General features: G+C 54.1%; 1 protein-coding gene across 1 annotated transcript; it reads right to left on the reverse strand.

Moving 5' to 3' along the window:
• Window positions 1–16,153: 16,153 nt before the first annotated feature.
• MSX1 (msh homeobox 1) lies at window positions 16,154–20,100 on the reverse strand. Its single transcript, XM_012466987.2, has 2 exons — window positions 19,632–20,100; window positions 16,154–17,351 (listed from the first exon to the last, which is right to left on the reverse strand). Exons 1-2 carry the CDS (start codon window positions 20,098–20,100, stop codon window positions 16,909–16,911), a joined length of 912 nt encoding a protein of 303 aa, XP_012322410.2. The 3' UTR covers window positions 16,154–16,908.
• Between the last annotated feature and the right edge of the window lie 2,364 nt (window positions 20,101–22,464).

Consider the following 22,464-nt stretch of genomic DNA (forward strand, 5'->3'; position numbering starts at 1 on the left):
TAGGACTTAGACCAACAAAGTGGAGGAGGGAATTCTCAGCTGGGAAAACACACAGAATATTTGGCTCAAAACAAGAAACCCACACAGAGATTTTGGTTTGAAGCTTTGGAAAACATTTGTTTTCATTCCTCGTAAAAAGTGGATGACGAATGGAGTTATTTGAAATGAGATTTTAACAAGAAAAAAACTCATCACATTTCATAAGCATTCTCCTACCAGCCCATTATTAACAAGTCCAATGACTGGTTTTAAGAGTTTCTATTTCTTTATGATCTCCAGTGAAAGTCATCAACACCGGGAAAGGGTTTAGAGCGTGTTTGTTATTTGCTATTTTTTTTCAGTTAGCATTCTTTCTTCTTCCTCTAAGCATATTATTTAATTTATATTTTTGCAACCACTTTCCACACTGCCTTTAGAGCTTATTTATGTGTTAAGAAGGCACTTACGCAAGTTTAGCTCCCTCAGCATGAGAGGATTGAAAGAGTATGTGCTTTAGAGACACACAGAACTTAATTTGAATTCCAGATACTGGTTTATTAACTGTGTGATCTTGAGCAACTGACTCATCCACACTGGGCTCCAAGATTCCCTGAGAAACTGGAACCAGACATTCATTTCTCCAGCTATTGATGTGAGTATTAAATTAAGGAACAAGGCTGGGTGCAGTGGCTCACGCCTGTAATCCCAGCACTTTGGGAGGCCAAGGCGGAGGGATCTTGAGCTCAGGAGTTCGAGATTAGCCTGGGCAACATGATGAAACCTTGTCTCTACAAAAAATACAACAGCCGGGTGTGGTGGCACATGCCTGTAGTCCTGGCTACTCCGGAGGCTGAAGGAGGAGAATCACCCGAGCCTGGGAAGTCCAGACTGCAGTGAGCCATGATTGTGCTACTGCACTCCAGCCTGGGGGACAGAGAAAGACCATGTCTCAAAGAAATATGAATTAATTGATTAAGGAACAGGCAAAAAGAGCCTGCTAGGTACTTAGCAAACAGAAATTACTCTTCCTTTTCCCCATCCACATGTACAGAAAAGTACTTGGACACTAAATACTTAAATGAGTTTTACCACAATTGTGTCTAAGTTGAATTTCATCCACCCACCTACGTTTTGAGCATTTCTTGGAAATCCTTGTCCACAAATATCTCACGGACATTACAGACTGATAGTGCCTGCTGAAAGCTCCTAGAAGAACCTTAGCGTTCCGAGGCTGTGCGCTGACCTAAGATTGGCGATAAAACAGGGTCCAACTCCCTATCATATCTTCAGGCTCCAGCTCATCTGAGTCATGATCAGTTCGTTGTGATGCAGATGGCAGATCGGAGGAAAAGAAGTGCAATGTGCAAATGTGATCAGAATATAGTGCTGGCCCAGGAATTCAAAAGTCTGATTCCAATTCTGGCCTATCCCCACTGTGCAATCTTGGGCAAATGCTTCCACTTGTCTGGGCTGTGGCTTTCTCATCCGGCTAAAGGGAATCATATATCTGCCGCATCAAGTTCACTGGTTTGTGAGAGCAGGTGGGGGTACTATCCACATGCCTTTTCTCCCAATGTTCTCCTGCCTCCTCTGGCACTGTTCTAATCACATCACATGCATCAACTCATTTATCCTCAGAACAATCCTATGAGGCGGGAGTTATTACAGCCCATGTCATCCAGATCAAAAAATTGATTATGATCACTTAGAGCAGTTCAGAAACCCACCCAAGGTCACACAGCTAGGGTGTGAGGGGCCAGGATTTGAACCCAAGCTTCCGGGCTCCTGAGCCCCCAGACTCAGCCAGTTCCTATGTTCATACTTGTCTCACACCGTAAAACGTGGCCTTTAGGAAAATTGAGAGAACTTTCCCAAATGAAAAGAAAAGAAGGGGAATTGTGGGTCCTCACACACCGTCTTGGAGCCAAGGGGAGGTGGTATTAAGATTCCAGCTTCTTGGATCATTGTGGGGATTTAACTAGAAGGTAAACATTCTGGCTTCTGGAAGTCCTCAGAGATTGGCACTTCCCTTCAGCACCAGCCCTAGAAGTCCCATCATCCTAAGCCTGTCCATCTCTTGGAATCTTGAAGTGTCCTGCACATGGTCAGGACAGGTAAGTAGCAAGATATGAGTGGAGCTGGCAGACCTACGTGGAAATGAGGGCCAACTTTTTCACTCTTCCCATTTTCCCCCAGATCCAACTTCCAGGGACTTGACTGCCATGGCCAGCTGTCACGGGCGAGGCTGCTGACTTCTTGGCACCCGCCTCCATGACTCCTGGGTCTCCCTGGGTTCTGTGGGGCCTTGCCTGAGCATGGATGGCAGGAAGAACAGGCCCCAGAGCTGGGCTCAGAGCTCAGCAGCGGCCAGTTTGCCATCCTGCGGCTCTGCCAAGCCTCAGGCTCCTCTTGTGCAGAACAAGGACAGAAATCCTTCAATAAGGCCAGGCGCAGTGGCTCATGCCTGTAATCCCAGCACTTTGGGAAGCCGAGGCAGGCAGACCTACTTGACATAGGTCAGGAGTTCAAGACCAGCCTGGACAACATTGTGAAACATCATCTCTACTAAAAAATAATAATAATAATGATAATAATTAGCCGGGCCTGGTGTCATGCGCTTGTAATTCCAGCTACTTGGGAAGCTGAGGCAGAGAATTGCTTGAACCCAATCCAGGAGGCGGAGGTTGCAGTGAGCCAGGATCCAGCACTGCACTCTAGCCTGGCAGACAGGCAAGACTCTGTGTCAAAAAAAAAAAAATCCTTCATTCACTTAACAAATATCAAAGTCCTACTGTGCGCTGGGCACAGGTGCTGGGGAGATCAGGGAACTACACAGATGAAGCCACTGCCGCCATGGAGCCCAGAGCCTGCTGAGGAAGAGACAAAGAATAAACAAACGTGTAAGCATGACCTCTGCCGCCATGCAGTGAATTAAATGGAGAAAAGCAAAGCAACGTGAAGAGGAACCATGAAGACTCACAACAGCACAATTCTAGGCAAGGGGGCAGGAAAGCCTTCTCTGAGCCATCCAGCAGGCACCTGAGCTGGGGAGAGAGGGAGAGAGAGAAGCACACAAATAACCAGGGCACAGCATTCCAGGAAGAGGGAACAGCAAGCGCAAAGGCCTGTGGCAAGGGCGTGTGCACTGCGCCGGAGAGACAGCCAGAATCAGCCATTGACATCACAGCAGGCAGGGGAGCTACATCCTGTAGGGACTTGTGGGCCAGGGCAAGGGACACCAGAGGGTGTCAAAGACTTAGGAGGGCAAGGGAGAGTAGAGCCAGGCCTCAAAGTCAGCCAGATAAGGGTCAGGCTAGGGCTGAACTGTCTGACTGTTACATTTAATAGCTGTGTGACCTCAGAAAATTTCTCTAACCTTTCTGAGCCTCCATTTCTCCATCTATAAAATGAGTCATCAGCCAGGTGCGATGGCTCATCCCTATAAACCCAGCACTTTGGGACGCTGAGGCAGGCGGATCACTTGAGGTCAGGACTTTGAGACCAGCATGGCCAACATGGAGAAACCCCATCTCTACTAAAAATACAAAAAATTAGCTGGGCATGATGGTGGGTGCCTGTAATCCCAGCTGCTTGGGAGGCTGAGGCAAGAGGATCACTTGAACTTGGGAGGCAGAGGTTGCAGTGAGCCGAGATGGCATCACTGAACTCCAGCCTGGGCGACAGAGTGAGACTCCATCTCAAAAAATGAAATAAAATAAAATAAGTCATCAAAAAGCTTCTGCGGGCAGTGGGGGACGGGGCGGCGAGGGGAGGGAGAGCATCAGGACAAATTACTCATGCATGTGGGGCTTAAAACCTAGGTGATGGCTGATAAGTGCAGCAAACCACCATGGCACACATTTATGCAGATAACAAACCTTCACGTTCTGCACATGTATCCTGGAACGTAAAGTAAAATAAAAATTTATAATAAAAATAAAAGTTTCTGCAGTTCAGGTACCTCTGTGTGACCTGCCTTCTCTGAAGTTCAATTTCCTCCTCTCTGACCTTGGTGTTCCTTCTCATAAAACAGGGATAAGAATGTCTCCACGTGCTGCGGTGACCTGACATCCAAGGTGATTATTAAATAGTATAATACGTGTTGAGTTCTCTCTCAGCACAGTGTCACTTACGAAGGTGAATACTTCATGGGTTTTTAAATCTTCAGTTAATATCTGTGTCCCCTAGCCTCTAGGCTCCATCAGGGCAGAGATCTTGCCTTTGTCCTTCTTCGTCAGTGTGTCCCTAGCACTAACCCAGATCCTGGTACACAGTTGGTGCTCAATAAGTGGTTGGTGCTCATTAGGGGTAAGATAAATGCTAAGTGAATAGGTGGATAGACGGACAAATTAACTGTTTCCCAAGGGGGTGAGTGCTTCATACCTGGAAACATATAGGGAAGCATGAGAGCAGAGGTTGGTTTCATTTATTCATTCAACAAACATTGCATGGGCCACCATGTATCAGCCCTAAGGACTCACAGGGTCACAGCATTGAGGGAAACTGACAAAGCCCCTGCACATTCCAGTGGGACAAAAAGAGACAGGAAACAAACAGATGACATCTGGGGATGATGAGTGCTAAGAGCAAAAGAGTTAATGCCGGGAGCTACAGAGGGACCCCATGTGATCTTGGAAAAGGTGCAAATAAAGAGGTGCTTGAACGCTTCAAGTTGGGGGATTTGCGAATCCCTTCCAGCTAGAAGATGATTTCCTCCCTCAATGACTTCAGAAGGAACTGGCGAGGGGTGGAGGTGGGGTCCCTTCTCTGGGTAGATTTGTGAAGCAAGAGGCTGAAATTGGACTAGACCACGTGAGTGCCCTATCCCGCTCTGCTCCACCTCCCTGTGTGATGCTGGGATTTTCACCAACTCCTCTCAACCTCAGTGCCCTCCGGGGGCCCCTCAGGACGTGTACCCATGGCTGTCTTCATGCCCTGCCAGCTCTCTGATTCAGAGCCTGGGACTTCCGGAGTCCCTGCTGCAGATATGTCAGCCCTGACCGGGTGGCAGTTCCTGCTGGCGTGCTGCCAAGAGTGTCTCCTTGTAAAGCTAGGGTCCCATGGAAGAGGGGCGTCCTATTTTATGAAGACATGTTTATTGGCTGCGAGGCAGCTCTTGCCTGTACGCAGACCTCTTGTAGCTCAGCCCTGCTGACCAGGTCAAGACACCCAGTACATGGGGGCAGGTTCAGCTATATAATTTGTAGGGTCCAGTGCAATAGGAAAACACAGGGCCTCTTTTCTAAAGTAGGGGGAAAGCGTTGCTAAAGGTATTCTCAGGCAAAGCTTTTTCCTTTCTTTGTGGTCTTGCTCTTGACCTGTCATGATTTTGTTGTTGTTAATTTCCTGTTTAATGCCACACTCCCTCATGTGTCCTCAGGGATATTAGCAAGTGAGGGCTGATCATTGCAGGCAACTAGAGGTCCCCAACAGTGACTTGGCATGTGAGCACACTTGGCATGGCTCTCATTCTTAGCTCTCTTTCCCATCAGCTGACAAATTGGACCCAGGGTGGAGAAGTTAAGTCAAGCATCTACCTCCTCTTCCCTTAGACCACTGCCCCAAACCATGGCAGATAGGTAACCTCCAAGGGCACTGCAATTTCAGTGCTTGGATGTGCTGAGTACCTGAACCAGGGCTGGGTGAAAGGCGCCCCCTTACCCACATTGCCCACGAAACATATGTCACTGCTAGCACAGGGCAAGGACAGTCATTGCCCACCATGTGTCACCTGGTGATGCTGGGGATGTGAACATTGAGCCCTGACTCTCCTTGCACTGGCACCCAGGCCCCTGCCAGGTGGAAAGCAGTGGCAGTCACAGCAGGGCAGGGAGCTGGAGGCTGGGCAGGGCCTGGCTTCCCAGGGAGTGAAAAGCAGGCAGCCAAGAACTGTCCCAGGGAGGCATTGGAGGCAGGTCCAAGTGCCCAGAACATGCCCCATTGTCCCACCACACGTCACTTATAACACATAAATTCAAAGATAAAAATCACTAAGAACTTCAAGATAGTGACAGCCACACCACACCCCAAGCGTGGCACCCTTGAGTGCAGGCCCCATGCCCACGAAGCCAGCCCAACATGGGGGAATGAAACCAGACTGGGCCCTGCCACTCCCCAGGCAGTGGTCAGGGGTTCATTCAGGTAAATGACTTCAGAGACCCCACTCAATCCTGGTCAGCCTGTCCGGGTGCACGCTGGTCCCACCTGGCTGTGGATGGACCCCAGTGGCAGGCGCTTTCTCTCAGACATCTTTGGAATCCCACCCAGGAAGGGCAGATGATACACAGGGAAAAGAAAGACCCCCCTAGAGATCAATGCACTTCAGAGACCAACAGCTCCTGATCTCCTCCAGGGGCCTCTCTCAGCAAGACGGTGATGCTGTGCCCTCCATGCTCTGGAACGTTTCTTGCAGCTCATCCAAACCACTTGCCCTGTCCCTCCTGGAATGAAGATGGTGGCGAGATGCAGGCAGAGACCTAAGCACTCTCCTAAACCTGTTTGACTGGAGTCAGCTGGGTGTCCTGGAATGACCGAGGCCTGCTTTCTTATCCCAGATTTACCTCCTTACTCATGGACAAGTCACAGAGCCTCAGTTCCCTTATCTGTAAAATGGGCACAGTGAGAACCCATCCCTGTTCCCTGCTAGATGATGAAGGCCAGAGGAGACAAGTTCTGTGAATTCAGATGAACAGCAGGGATGCCTTTCAGAGAGGCAAATCACGCCAGGGTCATCTGAAGGCTGAAGCGTGGTCACAGCCTCACAATTCTGCCCACTCAGTGACTCGGGGGACTTTGCAATTGCTGGTCCCTTGGCCTGAACTTCCTTTATCCCGTTCAAATGTCCCCCATGTCCCCTCTTTGGGAACCGCCCCCACAACCTCAATCACTATCTCATTGCTCTGTTGTATATGCTACCTGGCTTGGTAGAGTTATTTTTCCATTCCTTCTTAGTGCCAGCAGTTTCCACTTGGATCCTGAGCTGCTGAGGGACAGGGACCGTGTCCCAGCACAGCAGGGGCGTCAGCACCTCACTCCTACCCTGCACATAGAGGAGTGGTTGAATGAGCCAGTGTTCTGGGAACCACTGCCCACGGTACACCTTTTAACATAAGAAATTACAGTAATCGTATTAAAATGAAATAAGAGAAAAGAGAGATCATAAGGGGAAAAAACGGGGGGCAAGAAGAAGTCCTCTCAGGGGTCTCCACCTGCTTGCCCTGCCTCCCCCAGCCTGGCTGTCAGGGAATCCAGGGCTCTCCTCCTGGAAATTGAGGACGTGGCACAGGTACGGCTCTGTATACCGAGCTCCTGCGGTGCACCTGCCCCTACTCCCCACCCGTGAAGCCGGTGGAGTTTCCTGGGCCAGGTGGTCCGCTGGCCCTTCCCTTGGACGGGAGCTACCGGATTTCCCGCTGGGAGGAGCTTCGGATTCGGCTGCCCAAAGGCCCCGCCTCTCCGAGGAGGAGTCCGGGGCAGAAGCACTCAGAGCAAACTGGTCCCAGGGCCTCCTTGCATCCCCGCCCCGAAGTTCCCGCTGCGACCCCGCCTCTCGCGGCTCCCCTTGAGGCCCCCGAGGGCGCAGGGAAAGCCGGGGTCTGGGTTGAGAGTTCTGATTCCCTGAGGGCTCACCCAAAAACTGCTTGGAGACCTTGAGCACGTGGCTTGACATCTCTGGACGGGTCCACAGTTGACCCGTCCGTGAAAAAGAACAACGGCAATGTTTTCCTTTAGAAGCCTTGGCGTGGGTTAAGGCAGACGTGCCTGGGTGGAGGGGGGAGGGGCGGGGAGGGCGGGGGGAGCTTCCACAAACTCAGGCTCACTGGGGGATGGGCGCTCGAATCCCCACGCGGTGCCATACTGGGCACTGGCATAAATTCCTCGGGCAGGAATCGAAATGTGAATAAAATCCCAGGTGCCGGTGGCGGCGGCGAGGGGCTGATTGCAAAAACAGAGAAGACTCTGGGACCCTTGTTCTGCTTCTGTTAAATGGGCACAACAGACACCACGGAAGCAGAATTGAGACAATTATTCAGAGACGTCGGGGGCAGGGGTGCCTTCCTCTCTGGATAGTTCATCCCTTTTCCCTTCTCTCCAGGCACCCCGCACTTGCACAACCCTGAAAGTTCTTACATTTTGCTCCCCGGGTTGCTCGCTTGGCTTCCTGGGTTGGAAGTGGGTCTAGCTGAGACCCTGGGCAGGTACCTTCGTGCCTCTGTGTGCAATGGGATAATATTCCTCCCTAAGTCGCCCGGCTCTTGGGCAGATTAAATGGCACTACGCAAGCGGGAACGTTGAGCACAGGGTCTGGCTCTGCACCTCCTCGAGCAATACGGAGCAGTCTCTCCCTTCATAGGTTTCCAGACCTCAGTTTCCTGGGCCGAGAAATGGGTGCGGGGCAGGGCCTGGAGGATGACTGCGTTCCGGTAGCGCAGGCCGAGCAGGCTCGCACAGCTGGCGCGCAGCTGGGCCGCGGGAGCCGAGGAGGGTGTCAGAGGGAGGGGAAAGCCAGAAGTTGGGAGCTGCGGTTGCCCTGGGGTGTGGGGAGGGAGGTGTCCGCGATGGACTCCGCCCCACAACTGAGGCTGAGCTGGCCCCGGGCTGGCCAAGCAGAGTTCGGGGACTCCCGGCCCGCAGCTGGGCCTTGAGGAATCCGGGTGAGCTCTGGAAGGAAGAGAAACATGCGTGGATCCCGTGGATGCTTCACCCTGCAAGACTGCGAAGTTTCTTCGGGAACCCTCTCGGATTTGGGGTCGGGGAATCACAGGAAAGGAGGGGAATCACCGAGGACGAGGCACAACTCAAGCGACCACCCCTGGTTTCGGCCATTGACACCTCTCTCTCCAACTGGGACCCGCGGCCCCTTCTACCCCGCCCCATCTTTCTCCTCTGGTGGCCTCCGGAGCTTCACAAAACGCTTAAGTCTGCTCCAAATTCGCCTAAGGCCAGGTCCAGCCGCGCAGACCTCAGCTCTCCCTGGGGCTTTTGCACTTGCCAGTCCCCTCCCAATGGGAGATTCCTTCTTCACACTCCGACCCCTCCTCACCCTTCACGTCTCAACCCACAAGTCGCCTCTGCTGAGAGGCCTGCCTTGACTGCTCCGCCAAAAAGAAGCTCTGACTGTGCTTCCTGCCCCCGTCTCGTTACTTTTCACGTTAGAAGCATTCAGCTCTACCCAAATTCGTGTCTGTTAGTGGTGGTCTTGTTCAACGCCGCCGAATGAATTAATTTAAGAAAGCTGGACTAAAATCGGGGATGCTGGTTCTGTCCAGACTTTCTGCCAGACCTCGGCCAAATCGCGAAACCCTTTTGAGCCTCAGTATCTCATCCGTAAAGGATGTTGGCCCATTGGTGACAATGGAACATCCCTCAGGCGACACTTAGAGCATTTTCTCCCAGTGCAATGTGGGTTCAGGGATGTAGCCAGCACCTACAGAGAGACAAACCTGACCATGGCCGAAGGGGAATTCTGCCAAGTACAGAAACCGGGTCTGCCCTGGGCGCCGGCTTCCCCGATGTCTGCTTGGCTGTTGGATGCATTCATGGCAGAGGCAGCGGCAGAGGTTGGTGGGAAATAGCAGCCCGGGACTTAGACACTGTGTAACCTTTGGCAAGTCACATCCCCTTTCTGTGCCTCGGTTTTCTCACTTGAAACAGATGGATAAGAGTGCCTGTGTCATAAGTAGAATAAAATAGGTGAAGGTGTGTTAATTCCGGGTTCAGAGTGGCGCACAGAAAATGATATTCCACCCTTCCTGGCACTTTCCAAGGACAAGTGGAAGGACTCCGCTTCCACTCTGATGACCTCCCCTCGCCCACACACACCCTCGGAGGACTGGAGCATAAGGACTTCCAGACGCGCTGCCGGCAGAAGAACCCGCCAGCGAAGAGCGCTCAGGGCACCATCCTGCCTCTTTGCTCCGGGCTCTCATTGGCGCTCCCCTTGTCACCGGGAATTCTAACAGCGCGCTGCCTTTGGAGTCACCCACAGTTTCCGCGGCATCAGCCCGGAAGTGATCCCATTCCGAGGACCAGGAAACTGAGATTTATGGGGGCCAGATGGTGGCACCCAGCAACGGCTGTCTGGGTTGGAAGCGCTGTTTCTCGCTCACTAGCTGTGTGATCTTGTCTGAGTCATTCAACTCTCTATGCTTCAGTCTATGAAACCAGTCACAATGGCACGTGCTCACCTGGTAGTGAGGATTCGTTGGCATAATCAGCGTGGAAAACTTAGATTCCAAGGGTTCTGATCCACATGCAAGCGCTTACACATGTCAGCTGCGGTCACCCTAGGCGGAATAACTGAGATAACGTCACCACCGTCATCAAACTGGGAACGCAAGTGATGGAACAACCCGTGGAGAGCCCTTTCCCTTCCAATCTTTCAGGACCTACCAGGGGTCATGATTGTGCCCATTTAACAGAGATGGAGCTTGAGTCTCGGAAAATGCGAGAAGTGGGGGGGCCCCACCCAAGGTATCAGTCTGCCACAAACATTCCCTTTTAGCCGATGTAGACATTTCTCCGGTGGAGAAGCCCCTGCTGCCACGGGGCGGGAGGGAGGGGGGAGAGAGGGGGGAGCATGGGAGTCACCAAGAGAGGAAAAAGGGGTATCTTTTTAAAAGCAGCATCGTCAGAGAAACAGCGACTCAAAGCTCCCGAGTCCTGCCCGCCCTTGGGGCGGCTCTTCTAAAGGCAACAAATAGGGCGCCGCATGGGGTAGAGAAAGCGCCGGGCGGGTGAAGCTAGGAGTGGTCTCGCGAAGGGGAGGCTTTGGGATCTTGAGGATTCTCCTCTCGCTCCCTAAACTCCGCAAACTCCGGGCTGTTGCGCCAGGCGGGCGCACGCACGCATTGTCCAGCCGGCCCCATGCGTCATCAAAATTTGCACCCAGCTGCTGGAGGAGAAAGCAACCCCTGAGGTCCCACAGCCGCGGCTCGGTTCCCACCAAGGTCTCCTCGCCTGTGAAGTGTGCAACAAAAGCCGCCATGTAGGGCTGCTGCCCAGCCCAACTCAGAATTAAGGATCGGAAACCCTTCCGTTTGCCCCTAATCAGACCCTAAATTGAGGGCGGGCCTTTGAATTCTCTTTTAACTACACCCCCTGCCACACACACATACACAAAGGCAGATCTTTATGCACCGCTCCGGTGCGCTAGCCCCTGCAAGCCTGGCATTAGGGGCAGATTCCAACATCCAGAGGGGGAAAACCTAGATTTGAGCCCCATGTCTGAGTCACTGGCCGGTCTTGACTCTTTGGAAGTTTCCAGGAAGGTACAGACATAACCTCCCCGCTTTTGAAATTGATCTAAGGGCAGAACTCATAATCAATGTTAGTTGCTGGTAGTGCCAAGCATTTTATTTTATTCCTTTAACAATAGAAGCAATTGTGACGATTCCACACTTTGTATGGAAAAAGTGAGGCTCAGGGAAGTTAAGGAACTTGCCCAAAGTCACACAGTAAGTACCAAAACCAGGATTTATAAGTAGATGATCTGACTCCAGGCCCGCGACTGGACACCGTTCTAACGGTGGTCTGCCACTGCTTCTTGAAGTACCGCCTTCTCTATCCAGGGGAGGTGGGATGGGCACTCCAGATCCATGCGCCTGGGGCCATGGAGAATGAGCAGGGTGTTCGGTCTGATCAAGGCCTTCGGAAACCCTCTGCCTAGGTGGGAGAAGGGGTGTGCAGGACCAGGTGGGGCCGGAGGCAGTCCCAGAGGAGGAGCCTCAGGAGGAGAAAGGATAGCTGCAGTCACTGGCTGTTCTTCGAGGGGCTCCCAGCGTTCCCTCGGGCAATTCTCCAGGCCTCCCAGAAAAAGTTCTGTGTCCAGGGATTGATCCCACGTGCGTGAAGCCAGACTCTAGGCTTACCCTCTGGTGTCAGCATAGCAGACCACCCAGAGCTGGACCGCCTTTTGCCTTATGCTCTGAGTTGTGCATCTCACTAGCTGGGTTGAGCTTCCCACTCCTTTCCTTGATTTCTCTCTCCCATCTCTGTCTGTCTCTAGGGTCTCCCTCCCCTTTTTCCCCCAATAAATGTGTGTCTGTGTCACCAGAACCCCTGTAGAGATGTTAACGAGTGGATCTAAGTGTGCACTGTTGCCTCTATAGCTAGGGCTGTGGGTGTTGGGTGTGTGTTGGTTTTGTGACTAGCATATGTTGGTTGTGTGTGGCTGTGTGTGTTGCTGGTACATGTTGATTTATGTGTTGTGTGTGTATCAGCCTTGTGTGTATGTGCTGGGTGTGTGCGGTGGGTGATGTGTGTTGATTTGTATGTGTGCATAGTGTGTGTTGGTGTCTGCATGTGGGTTATACATGTGTTTGTGTCATGTGTGTCTGTTTCAGCGTGTGTTGGTATGTCATGTGGATGACGTGCACTTGAGGCTCTGCTTGTCACGCAGGGAGCCAAGGCCAGTGTCTGGTGTCAGAGCTACAGTGAGCAGGCGCTGAAAGAGTGGGCTGTGGGCTGAGGACCGCGGGAGGGCGCTGTGGGGGAGGCAGGCGGAGTGGAGGCAGGGCCCCCCTAGGCCTGGGAAGGGGGCGGGGTGCCCCGCAGGCGTGGGAGCTGTTGAGTGGAGCGGAAAATTTTCCACACAAGTCTGGAGTGGGGGGCTGGGGGTGCTCTGGAGAGTGGGCACTTGGTGATGGCACTTGGGGGTCGGGGGCTTCCCAGAGCATCCGGCGTCGGGGCCGGGGAATGTTCCACCGTGGGGCACTGTGAGCTGCTGGGAGGGCGGGACGGAGCCTTGGAGGCCGCGCGGCCCCGGGGGCCCGGCCAGGCCGGCGCCAGCCGCCGATTTGAAAGGCGGCCGCGGCCTCTCCTCGCCGCTTCCTATTGTGCCCGCGAGGGCTCCAGGCGGGGCGCGGGGCGCGGGGCGCGGGGCGCGGGGCGCAGGCCTGGACCGAGCTGGGCTCGCCTCCGGGCCTTGGGGTCACTAGGGAGGGGGCAGCAGTAGAATTCGCACTCGTGGCCCCTGCCTCACCAGTAACTGTCTTCGCTGGGCCTCCTGCGCAATCTGGGCCTTCGGCCCCGGGTTCAGCGATCTCAGAAAGGAACCCTAAAACAAGGCGCTCTTAGCACAAGGCCTCCAGCCCCACCCCGCCTCCCGGCCCCCAACCGCCCAGGCCCCGCGGACCTATGCTCAAAACTCGAGGCGCCCCAGGTCCCTCTCCGCCAGGTAACCTCATTTCTGCCCCGCTTCCACGCCACGGACCGCTTTGGTCGTGACTGCGTGGCCAGAAGCTGAATTTGCAAAATGAAGCTTGCATCTCCTCCCCAACAAAATCAAAACGCTTGCACAGAGTGCAGGGCCAGTGAGACGCCCCTCTCATTCCTCAAGGGACAGTGACTGTACGTGGTTAGGGCGCAAGGAGTTAAATTCAGAACTAGGGCCCGGAATCTGGTCTCTGTTTACCAGCGAGACTCGCACTTCGGGGAGAGCGCTCAGGCACCAGGTGACCGTCAACCAGAGGGAAATCCTCCAGTGGAATCCGGGTTGGAATTCCTGCAACGTCTTTTAACTGTGTAACCTTAGGAAAACCGCGACCCCTCTCTGAGCCGCAGTCCTCTGCGCTGTGAAAATCTCCTAGGCTTGCTGGGAGTCAGCGTGAGCGGGAACTCCCGGCACACAGTAGGCTCTAAGCGCAGACTCCTCCATCACTACCTCCCAGCGCAGAAGGTGGCCACTCAGCCTGGTAGATCCAATGTTTCTGGCCAAAGAAGGAAATTGGTCCGTAAAGGAACAGGCCCAGGAAACTCCCGGGCACTCCGCTCTCGCTTGATAGACCAGAGAACTGAGTTCGAAGGGCTGGGGTGGATGAGAAGCAGTGTCCGGAGCGCAGCCGCGAATTCCGGCCGGACCCGGCTGTCTGTGACTCTGGGTTTTTTTCCCACACCAGCGCACCGCTCCGATTTAGCAAACAATTATCGAGCACCTTCTGTGTGCACACCCTGTTGAGAGAGGGAATGCGGAAACAAAAGGGGGCAATCAACAGGCTAGACCAACAGAAACAAAAATGGGGAGATTAGGAGGCCCAGAAGTGGAAGGAAGCCCCGATCCAAGGCCGGCAGCCAGAGGCGGAGGCGCGCGCCGGCCGGGGTCCCTGGGCGGCCGGGCCCTTGCACCCGGGCTGCGGCGCAGGGAGGGGGCGGGGAGGCGTGCCCGCCTCGCCTGAAGCTACCGCCTCACTGGAGCCGCGACGCGTCTGCAGAGCTCGAGCCGTTGCTCATTACCGCAATTATGTTGCTCTAAATTTGCCTCTACTCTAAATTGCCAAACTCCAAGCAGCCAGGAGGCCCTGGAGCCGGGACCGGGGGAGACACCCGATCCTGCCCCGCCATTTCTCTATCACGGACGGGCGGAAACACACTTCAGTGTTGCGGACGCGCAGTAAGCCAAGAAAACTCAGATGCACCCGGCATTTCCTGGGTGCCCCCTCCCGCGCGGGGGCATGTCGACACTTCCCCCAAATCCTGAAGTGTAGAGGGGCGAGTCCAAGGCTCATTTCACAGACGAGAAAACGGAGGTGCAGAGAGATGGTGTGATTTTTCATAGTAAGTGGCGGGCTTGAGCCACACTGAACCACACTGGCTCTTCTGACTTCAAGTTCAATGCTAACCCCACGACGAGGAAGTCTCTAGGGTGTTTCAGAAAGGAACCCAGATTTGCCGGAGCCGGGTGTCCTGAGCGCCGTCATTCGAGGATTGCTTAATTTATAGAGAAAAGAGAAAAGAAACGCGGCGAAGCACTTTGGCCCTCAAGCACCTTTAGAGAGCTGCGTGGACATGGGAGTCCGAGGTCTTGTTAGGCATAGCTCCCCTTTTGGGGACGAAAAGGCCCAGACCCGAGCTCTGGTGGTTTTGTAGAAGCTCCCAGGGCAAAGGCAACAGCTCCGGGGCTCCCCAATGGCGGAAACTGCTCTCCACAGTAAGCTTTTCTTTCTTAAGGAGCGGGGTTGTAACAAGTTTATACTGCAGCCCCGGCCAGGGATTACAGAACGTTTGCCCGAGCTGCCGAGGCTGGACGATCCGAGGCCCAGGATGCCCAGAATGTGCCCGGCGCCCGCACAGAACCTGCCCAACCCTGAGTTCGCTGGAAATTCCTAGGCCGACCTCAGGGTCCTGGGTCTAGAAACCGCGCGTGCTGCCCTTGGGACTCTGTTTTTAAGGTCTCTATCTGTGGAACTGCTCCCCCACTTCCCAAGTCCAATGCCAGGTACCTAGGTTTCGAACCATCTTTAGGCCCCTGGCTTCCCCTCTTAATGGATTATTGCAGACTGTCAGGCGCTGTCCTGCATGGGGTTTGGAGGCGGGGGCCACCGCAGGACAGAGGCTGGGGCAGGAGAGGGGTGCGCAGGTCTGCCGCGGCAGGAACTTGAAAGAGAACAGAGCGGTTGCTGGAGCTTAATAGGCTTTATTTTCCAGGGGGTCATTTTCTGCATTCAGGGTCCTTGCAGAATTCCCCGGAAAGCTAAACTTGGCGCGTGTGCAAATATACTCTCCTAGAAGACTGATCTTAACCCACTGTGTAAAAGAAAAACCGAGTTTGTGAGCGTTTGGAAACAGGGCTCCTGTAGAGGACTTTCCAGGCCAGAGTGCAAGGTGGTCCTCCTGGGTTTTCTGTAAAGTTTATGTTGTGTTGTGCTTTTAGCGGCCAGAAAAGGGGGTGAGAAGGCACTTATATTCTGGCAGCTCAAAATTAGTTCCACAAACCGCGTCTACACTGGGGGTAATTTAGAGAGGCAAAGCAATCGCTTCCATCCCCCACCTGGCCTCCCGTGGGAAAAACAGATTTGCAGAGGTGGGAATTGTCTGGATTAGCTGTCTACAGTCATCAAACCATTTGGGCGATTTGCTTTGTTTTCACAGACAGGTTAAAAGGAGAGAAAGAAAGCAAGAGTTGGTTATGAGTTGCCCGAGCGAGTGTCGATTTCAGCTTAAAGTGAATTGGAAAATTGAGCCTAATTATCCTAGGTAATTGCTTCAATTCTGCACTTGACTTTGCTAACGCAGATCTGTCCTATGTGTTCAAAAAGACACCCCCCTCTGTCCCTGCATACCCAGTTGTCACCTTCCAAAGCTGCTGGCATAAAACTACCATCAAACCGAAAAGCAACTGTACACATAAAGACATGGCAAGAAGCAAAATTAAAATAAAAGACTAAATCAGTAAAGATAATTTTTGTAGCTTAAAATTAATTTATTTAACAAATATAGCTATAATATAAATGATAATAAAATTTCAAATATACAGTATATTACATAGTACACACAATCCCTTCCAAAGGGATGTTTGAGAGCCACACAAATGTACTGTTAAATAGAAAGAGATTTTTTTTTTTTTAAATTTTACAATTGTGTTTCTGGTACTGGTAAGAGAGCGGTCCCTTCAACCTACCTTTGCAATCATCTGTATATTCCCTGCCCCCCAGAGCAAATGTTTTGTTGTTGAACTTAAGTTTTCCAATGGAAGAAGCTAGGATTCATCTCCCTGGCTTGCTCTTTTTTTTTTTTTTTTTGCAGATTATTCTCATTTCCAAAATCATCAGACACCAATTTCTCTGCTCTTTTCCTGCTTGGTGTCAGGACAGGGAACAGCTATGCTGGAGGTATGGCCTCTAGTTCTGTTCAACCACCAATTCTGCTGGGGACCTTGGATAAATTTCTTAACCTCTCTGCCCTCAGTTTCCCCATCCTTAACTCAAGAGCGTAGGTCTAAATTCTAGAAGAGTGCTAAGGGACCCTTCCAGCCACTTTTTGGCAGGGATCAGACTTCGGAGAGTGAACTCGGGGAGCAAAGAGGTGAAACTGGAGCAGTGTGGGGGTTAAAGGGAAGGCGCCAGGTGGTGCCAAGCAGGGGAGCACGTCGTGGGTACAGCACCAGGGCTGGAGGAATCGGCTGGCCCCACAGGTGGGCGATCGTGGGACCCTCTATGTCAGGTGGTACATGCTGTAGCCCACATGGGCCGTGTAGAGTCCCACGGGCGCCACGGGCAGCGCGGCGCGCTGGAAGGGGCCAGAGGCACCGTAAAGCGAGGCACCCGCTGCGGCAGCTACAGCTGCGGGGCCGCCGAGAGGGAAGGAGAGGCCGAAGGCAGCCGGTGGCAGCATGGGCTTGGCGGCCATCTTCAGCTTCTCCAGCTCCGCCTCTTGTAGTCTCTTTGCCTTGGCGCGGCGGTTCTGGAACCATATCTTCACCTGCGTCTCGGTGAGGCTGAGCGAGCTGGAGAACTCCGCACGCTCGGCGATGGACAGGTACTGCTTCTGGCGGAACTTGCGCTCCAGCGCCAGCAGCTGCGCGGTGGTAAAGGGCGTCCGTGGCTTACGGTTCGTCTTGTGTTTGCGCAGGGTGCAGGCTGGGGGGCTCAGCCGCCCTGGGGCCGAGAGAGAGAAAAAAGCAAGGGATTAAGAGAGAGGTGCAGGAGGATAATCAGCCCAAGAAGTAGTAATAATAGCCAAACAACAGCAGATGTGGATTGTCGCAGAGTGCCTCGGTGCCCGGCACTGTGCAAGGCACTTGAAAGATACTTTCTCCAATTCCCACTGCAATCCCACAGGGAAGACGTTCCTGTCTACTTTTTGCAAATGAAGAAACGAAGATTCCAGGAGAAAAATACCCATGTTGAAGGCCCGATGTCCACGTCTAAGGCCCAAACAGCTGGGAAGAGGTGGAAGCGCCTTTGCAAAGCTGCCCTGCGACTTCAGAAGGCCTTCAAGGCGGGCCTCCTCCCACCGCCACGCAGAGGAAAGGTGGATGCTAACACAGGTGATGAAACATGCAGAAAGAGGGCCCTGCACCCTGCCCAAGGCCACCTTTAGTTTCACGCGTTGGCCAAACATTTATCAGTACCCACGGAATGCTTCAGTGCGGGGCTAGGCCGTTCTGTGGCATAGAATCCAGATCAAATTCTATATTTTCCCCTGGAACGCTGGGCTCCTAAGTGATTCTAGGGGTAGTTCCCGCAGACCAGAGGTGGAGCAGCGCAGACCTTCTTGGCGGGTGGGCTGTGGCCACCTCTTCTAGAAATAGAAAGTGTCATCGGGAGCCGAGAACCTGGGGCTGCTTTACTCTAAAGGGCTTTTTCTTTTGATTGTTTCACTCTTCTGTTGGATTGCGTTTACCCCTGGCGCCAGGGCCCTCTGGCCCCACTCAAACATCTGTGTGTGTGTGTGCGTGTGTGTGTGTGTGTTGGTGGGGGCGGGAGTTGAGATCGCCTTGCCCCTTGACCTGTGGCCAAGTCAGCAGACACCAACATGCCCAGCTGTCTTTTTCTTTTGCCTTCAAAATAAACCTCAAGGGTGGGCAGTGAGGAAGCACCAGAGCGCAGGACCAGTGCAGATCAGGGATGGGGTCCGCTGGGCACTGTCCCTGGATGAAACGTGGAACAAATTATTCCCAAGACGGCCGGGATCACTTTGACTTTGGGATCTTGGGGCCCAAGGCCCTAAGCGTTGGAAGGGACACTTTGCCTATGCAGCAGTTTTCCTGGCAGAAAGTGAATTCAAACTGAGGATGTTACACCATGCGGGTTTTGCTTAAGTATGCATTTTTTCACACTTCTTTAAAAATCAGCAACAACCAACAAAGAAAACCCGATCCTTTAGACTCTCAGATCACCAGGATGTGAGTCAAACGAAATCTCGTGTCAACACCCCGCTTCTTCCCCGCCAGAGGCCACCGGGAGTCCGGGAAGCGCTTGGCCCCCGACTCGCTTTCCGCCAGGCCGCCCGAGGGGCGGGCGCCGAGAGAAACGTCACTCCCTTCGGCGGCGACAACCCAGCGCAGGGCCACCTTCTCCGGCCATTAGGCTCAGGGAGGGACTGGCCTTTCAAAGACATTTAATCCCCAGATAAAAATCATTCCTCAGCAACACGCCATTGAATTCTGGCTGCTATTATGCCGAGCAAAATAATCGGAGGAAACGAGGAAAACTTGGGAATTTCCCGTGCTCCTGAAATATCTCCGAGCGTGTTCTCTGAGTAGAGCAGCCAGGGGGCCGTGAGGCATTGAAACCACAGCCCGAAAGCGCCGTGGGCACCTGGAGTCCGCTTTAATGGCCCAGTCCGAGGTTCCGACAGGATTAGCGAGGGCGCCTTCACCTAACTGACTTGGTGTCCCGCCCCCTCAACTGAAACCTGAAGGTCCCCACCCCTGAATCATCCATCTACCCAAAGCACTAACTATCTGCCTCAAACTCGAAGGGCGGGGGGAGGTGGAATTCTGTTGGAGCTTCGGAACCTCTAGGCAAAGAGGTACTTGCAAGGGATGGGGGGCTAGGGGACACCAGGTCCTACTGCCAGAAAGTGAAACTCTGCGTGCAGGAAAGATGTCCGCACCACACACATTCATCCGCTGGGGTGACGGCGAGGAAACAGAGTTTGGGATCAGATGAGGGATCATGGACTCTGGGGTCGTTTGGTGGGGACAGGAGGACAGGGTGCCCAGACATCGGTGTCCTGTCCGTTAACTCCCACCCGCAGCGTCTCTGGCCAAGGCGAGGAGGTCTGGAACCTTCTTCCTGGGTGGGAGTGGAGGTAAGCGCAAAACCCGGCCTTGCAGCCCACGACTCCCTAACACCGGCTCCAGGTACGAAGACGCCGCAGGCCCGCACCCGCCCGGCCCCTCCCTCGGCGCCTGGGTTCTGGCTACTCACTGGCTGGCGGCGGGGAGAATCGGGGGCTTTGCATCCACGGGGTCCTCTCGGGCTTCTCGGGGCTCTCGGCTTTGACGAGCGCATCTTCTGGCAGCTTAAGGAGTCCTCCCACCGAGAAATGGCCGAGCCGTCGCGGCGAAGAGGGCGCGTCCGGGGCGCCCAGCGACCCGGGCGGGACGCCCAGGGGCTGAGCCAAGCCACCCGCTGCCTGAGCGCTCTCGGAGGCCGCCAGGGAGCTCTCCTTGGCCCCCGGCTTCCTGTGGTCGGCCATGAGCGCCTCCACGCTGAAGGGCAGGAGCGAAGGGGACACTTTGGGCTTGGCCCCCTCCTCGTCCGCGCCCATGGCGGCCGCCGTGGCCGCGGCGGCGCTGGGGGCCTGGCCCGAGCCTCCCCCCGCCGGCTTGCCGAAGGCGGAGTCCTCCACTTTGACACCGAGTGGCAAAGAAGTCATGTCAGCAGCCGGGGCCATGCAGAGCCGGGCCCCCCTCCTGCCGCAGCACAGGCCAGCCGCCGGGCATGGGCTTCGGGCGGGCTGGGAGAGCGGCCGGCCTCTAGGAGCGCCGGGGGCCCTGGCTGGGCGGACCCTCCCGCGAGCGCCTCCCGCCCCTCCCCAGCAGGCCCGCTCCGGCGCGCTGGGCCTGGCTCCCGATCACCGCCGCCGCGCAGGCCGAGTTCCCGGGAGCACTAGCCCGCTCCGGGTCCGGCCGCCGCTCTCCAGAGAACTTGCTAATAAGGCGAGGCCAGCGCGGCGGCGGCCAATCAGCGCGCGAGGGGGCGGGCCCGGAGCGATCCATTGGGCCACGCTCCTAGGGACTCGCCCGGAGGCGCGCTTGGCCTGGGGGCGCGCAGGGCAGGGCCGGGCCGGCGGAGGGCAGAGGCGGGGAGGGGGTGCCCGGCAAACTTTCCTTGGCGCTGAGGCGCTGGCGGCCCCTCTCTGCGGGGGTCCCCCTGGGTCTCTATCTTCTGTTTTCCCGGGGGATTTTCCCTTGTTCTCGCTCCTTCTCTTCTGCTCTCCTCTCTCCTCCCCTCCCCTCCTCAGCCCTCTTTTCCACTCCTCTTTTTCTGCCCCATCCTTGTTTCTCTCCTTTATTGCTTCTTTACCTTTCTCTTTAATCTGCAGCTGGATTTCTCTGTCCCACCTCTCCGCTATCTGACCCCCCACCTTCCTCTACCACAGTAATTTGAGTTGAGGTCATTTCTTACGTATTCCTTTTATATTTTAAAAAACATGCATGGCTATTTATCCTAGGAGAAAGACATACTATTAATTTCTTTCTTGCAAAAATAAATAAATAAATAAATAAATAATAAATAAAACCTTCATTTTCTTCCTGTGCTGAAATCTTCTGAACTTTACCTGGAGGTAAAACTGGGCCATTGTCTCTAACTCAGAGCTGGAGTAAAGTTTGCGGGAAGAAGCCAGGTTCCTGTGGTGCTAAGGATGTGAGAATACATAAGATTATCAAGAATCTGGAGTCGGTTTTCAGACGCGACGTGTATTTCCAACCCACCTACCCCCACCCTACAACACCTATAGCGGCCGGCCAGGAAAAGGAGCTGCCGGATCCTTTTGATACAGAACTTACTGAAATAAAACCAACAGAAACGTCAACAAAACACCCATCTGGCCTTAACGTGACCTCCAACAACGCGTCTGCGGGAACAATGACACGTCCCTATCGCTGGGTCGCTGATCCTGGAGGGGAGAGGCACATTTGGGAAAGGGGGCCAGGAAAAGACAGTTCTTGGAGGTGGACTGTCGTGCGGAACTTGAGAACTTTTATTTTGCCAATTTCGGAGAAAACGTGATTTAGTTTGCTGTTAATTTTAAAAAAAGGAAAAATGAGACGGGGTCAGGGGAGTTGCAAGATCTATGGGAAGCGGGGTCGGAGCTTGGCCGTTTTCTGCGCCTGTCGCTTTATGGCCTTTCCTTCCGCGGCCCAGGCCAGCGGATCTCAGGGAGTGAGCGGAGGTGATTGGCGGCTCACCCGGCCCTGCCATTGATGACTGCGGGGTTCTAATCTCCAGGAAACACAAGGGGCTGCCGTGGCCATTTAGGAGTAATTATCCGAGCGCGGAGGGACAGCGAATTCCCTCGACTTTTAACTGGGCGCAATAAAAGCTGTAGATTAGGGGCGTCCAGATTAGGGCAAATGAATTAGAGCGGGAACTTTATTGCCCGGACGACGTCTGGCGGCAGGGGTCGGGCTGCGGACTCTGGAGCTATTGGCAGCCTCCCATCTGTCCACAGCCCCCCGAGATAGGTTCAGTCCTGGGAGAGTTCGGAAATACCTGCATCTGTGAATTTTACGCGCATCTCCAGGTTTCTAACGGACCCAAGACTGCAACTCAGGCACTGGGCAGTGTTTGGAGCTCTACTTCCCGTCGGGCCGGCTGGAGGTGCGGTGCACCCGGGCCCCGGAGGTTTGTCCGAGAGGGTACAAGGATAGAAGAGCTAAAGACCCAATTTTAAAGCTCAGCGAGCTGCGGCTGAACAAGGCTGTAGGGCAAATACCTTGCTGGCAGCCCAGCCAGGGCTGCGAACGGCTATTGCTCCCTTTCTAATCAAACTCTCGCCAGAACAACCCCCTCCGCTCCCAGCCAGAATCTCACTTTGCGGCCAGGTTAAAGCGGGAGAGGAAACAGAGGCCCATCTGCTTTTGGGACCAACATTTAAAAAGCGAGCAGTGTGCCTTTTCGAGTCTTTGCTTTGTTCCGCCCTCCCCTTCCCTCTCCAAATGTTTTGCTCCCAGATCTCTTCAAGAATCTGATACAGCTAAGAACTTTCTCCCTAGAAAAATGCACAGCTACAAAAACACAGTACAAGCCACGG

The sequence above is a fragment of the Aotus nancymaae genome, unplaced genomic scaffold, assembly GCF_030222135.1.
Source record: "Aotus nancymaae isolate 86718 unplaced genomic scaffold, 86718_ANA_hifiasm-v0.15.2.pri h1tg000006l, whole genome shotgun sequence".
Classification (NCBI taxonomy): Eukaryota; Metazoa; Chordata; class Mammalia; order Primates; family Aotidae; genus Aotus; species Aotus nancymaae.

Excerpts from the sequence above, each read along its gene's own strand:
- MSX1 (XM_012466987.2), bottom strand. The coding sequence starts at position 20,100 with ATGGCCCCGGCTGCTGACATGACTTCTTTGCCACTCGGTGTCAAAGTG. Across the intron at positions 17,352-19,631 it reads ATTCTCCCCGCCGCCAGCCA|GGCGGCTGAGCCCCCCAGCC; the intron begins GTGAGTAGCCAG and ends TCTCGGCCCCAG.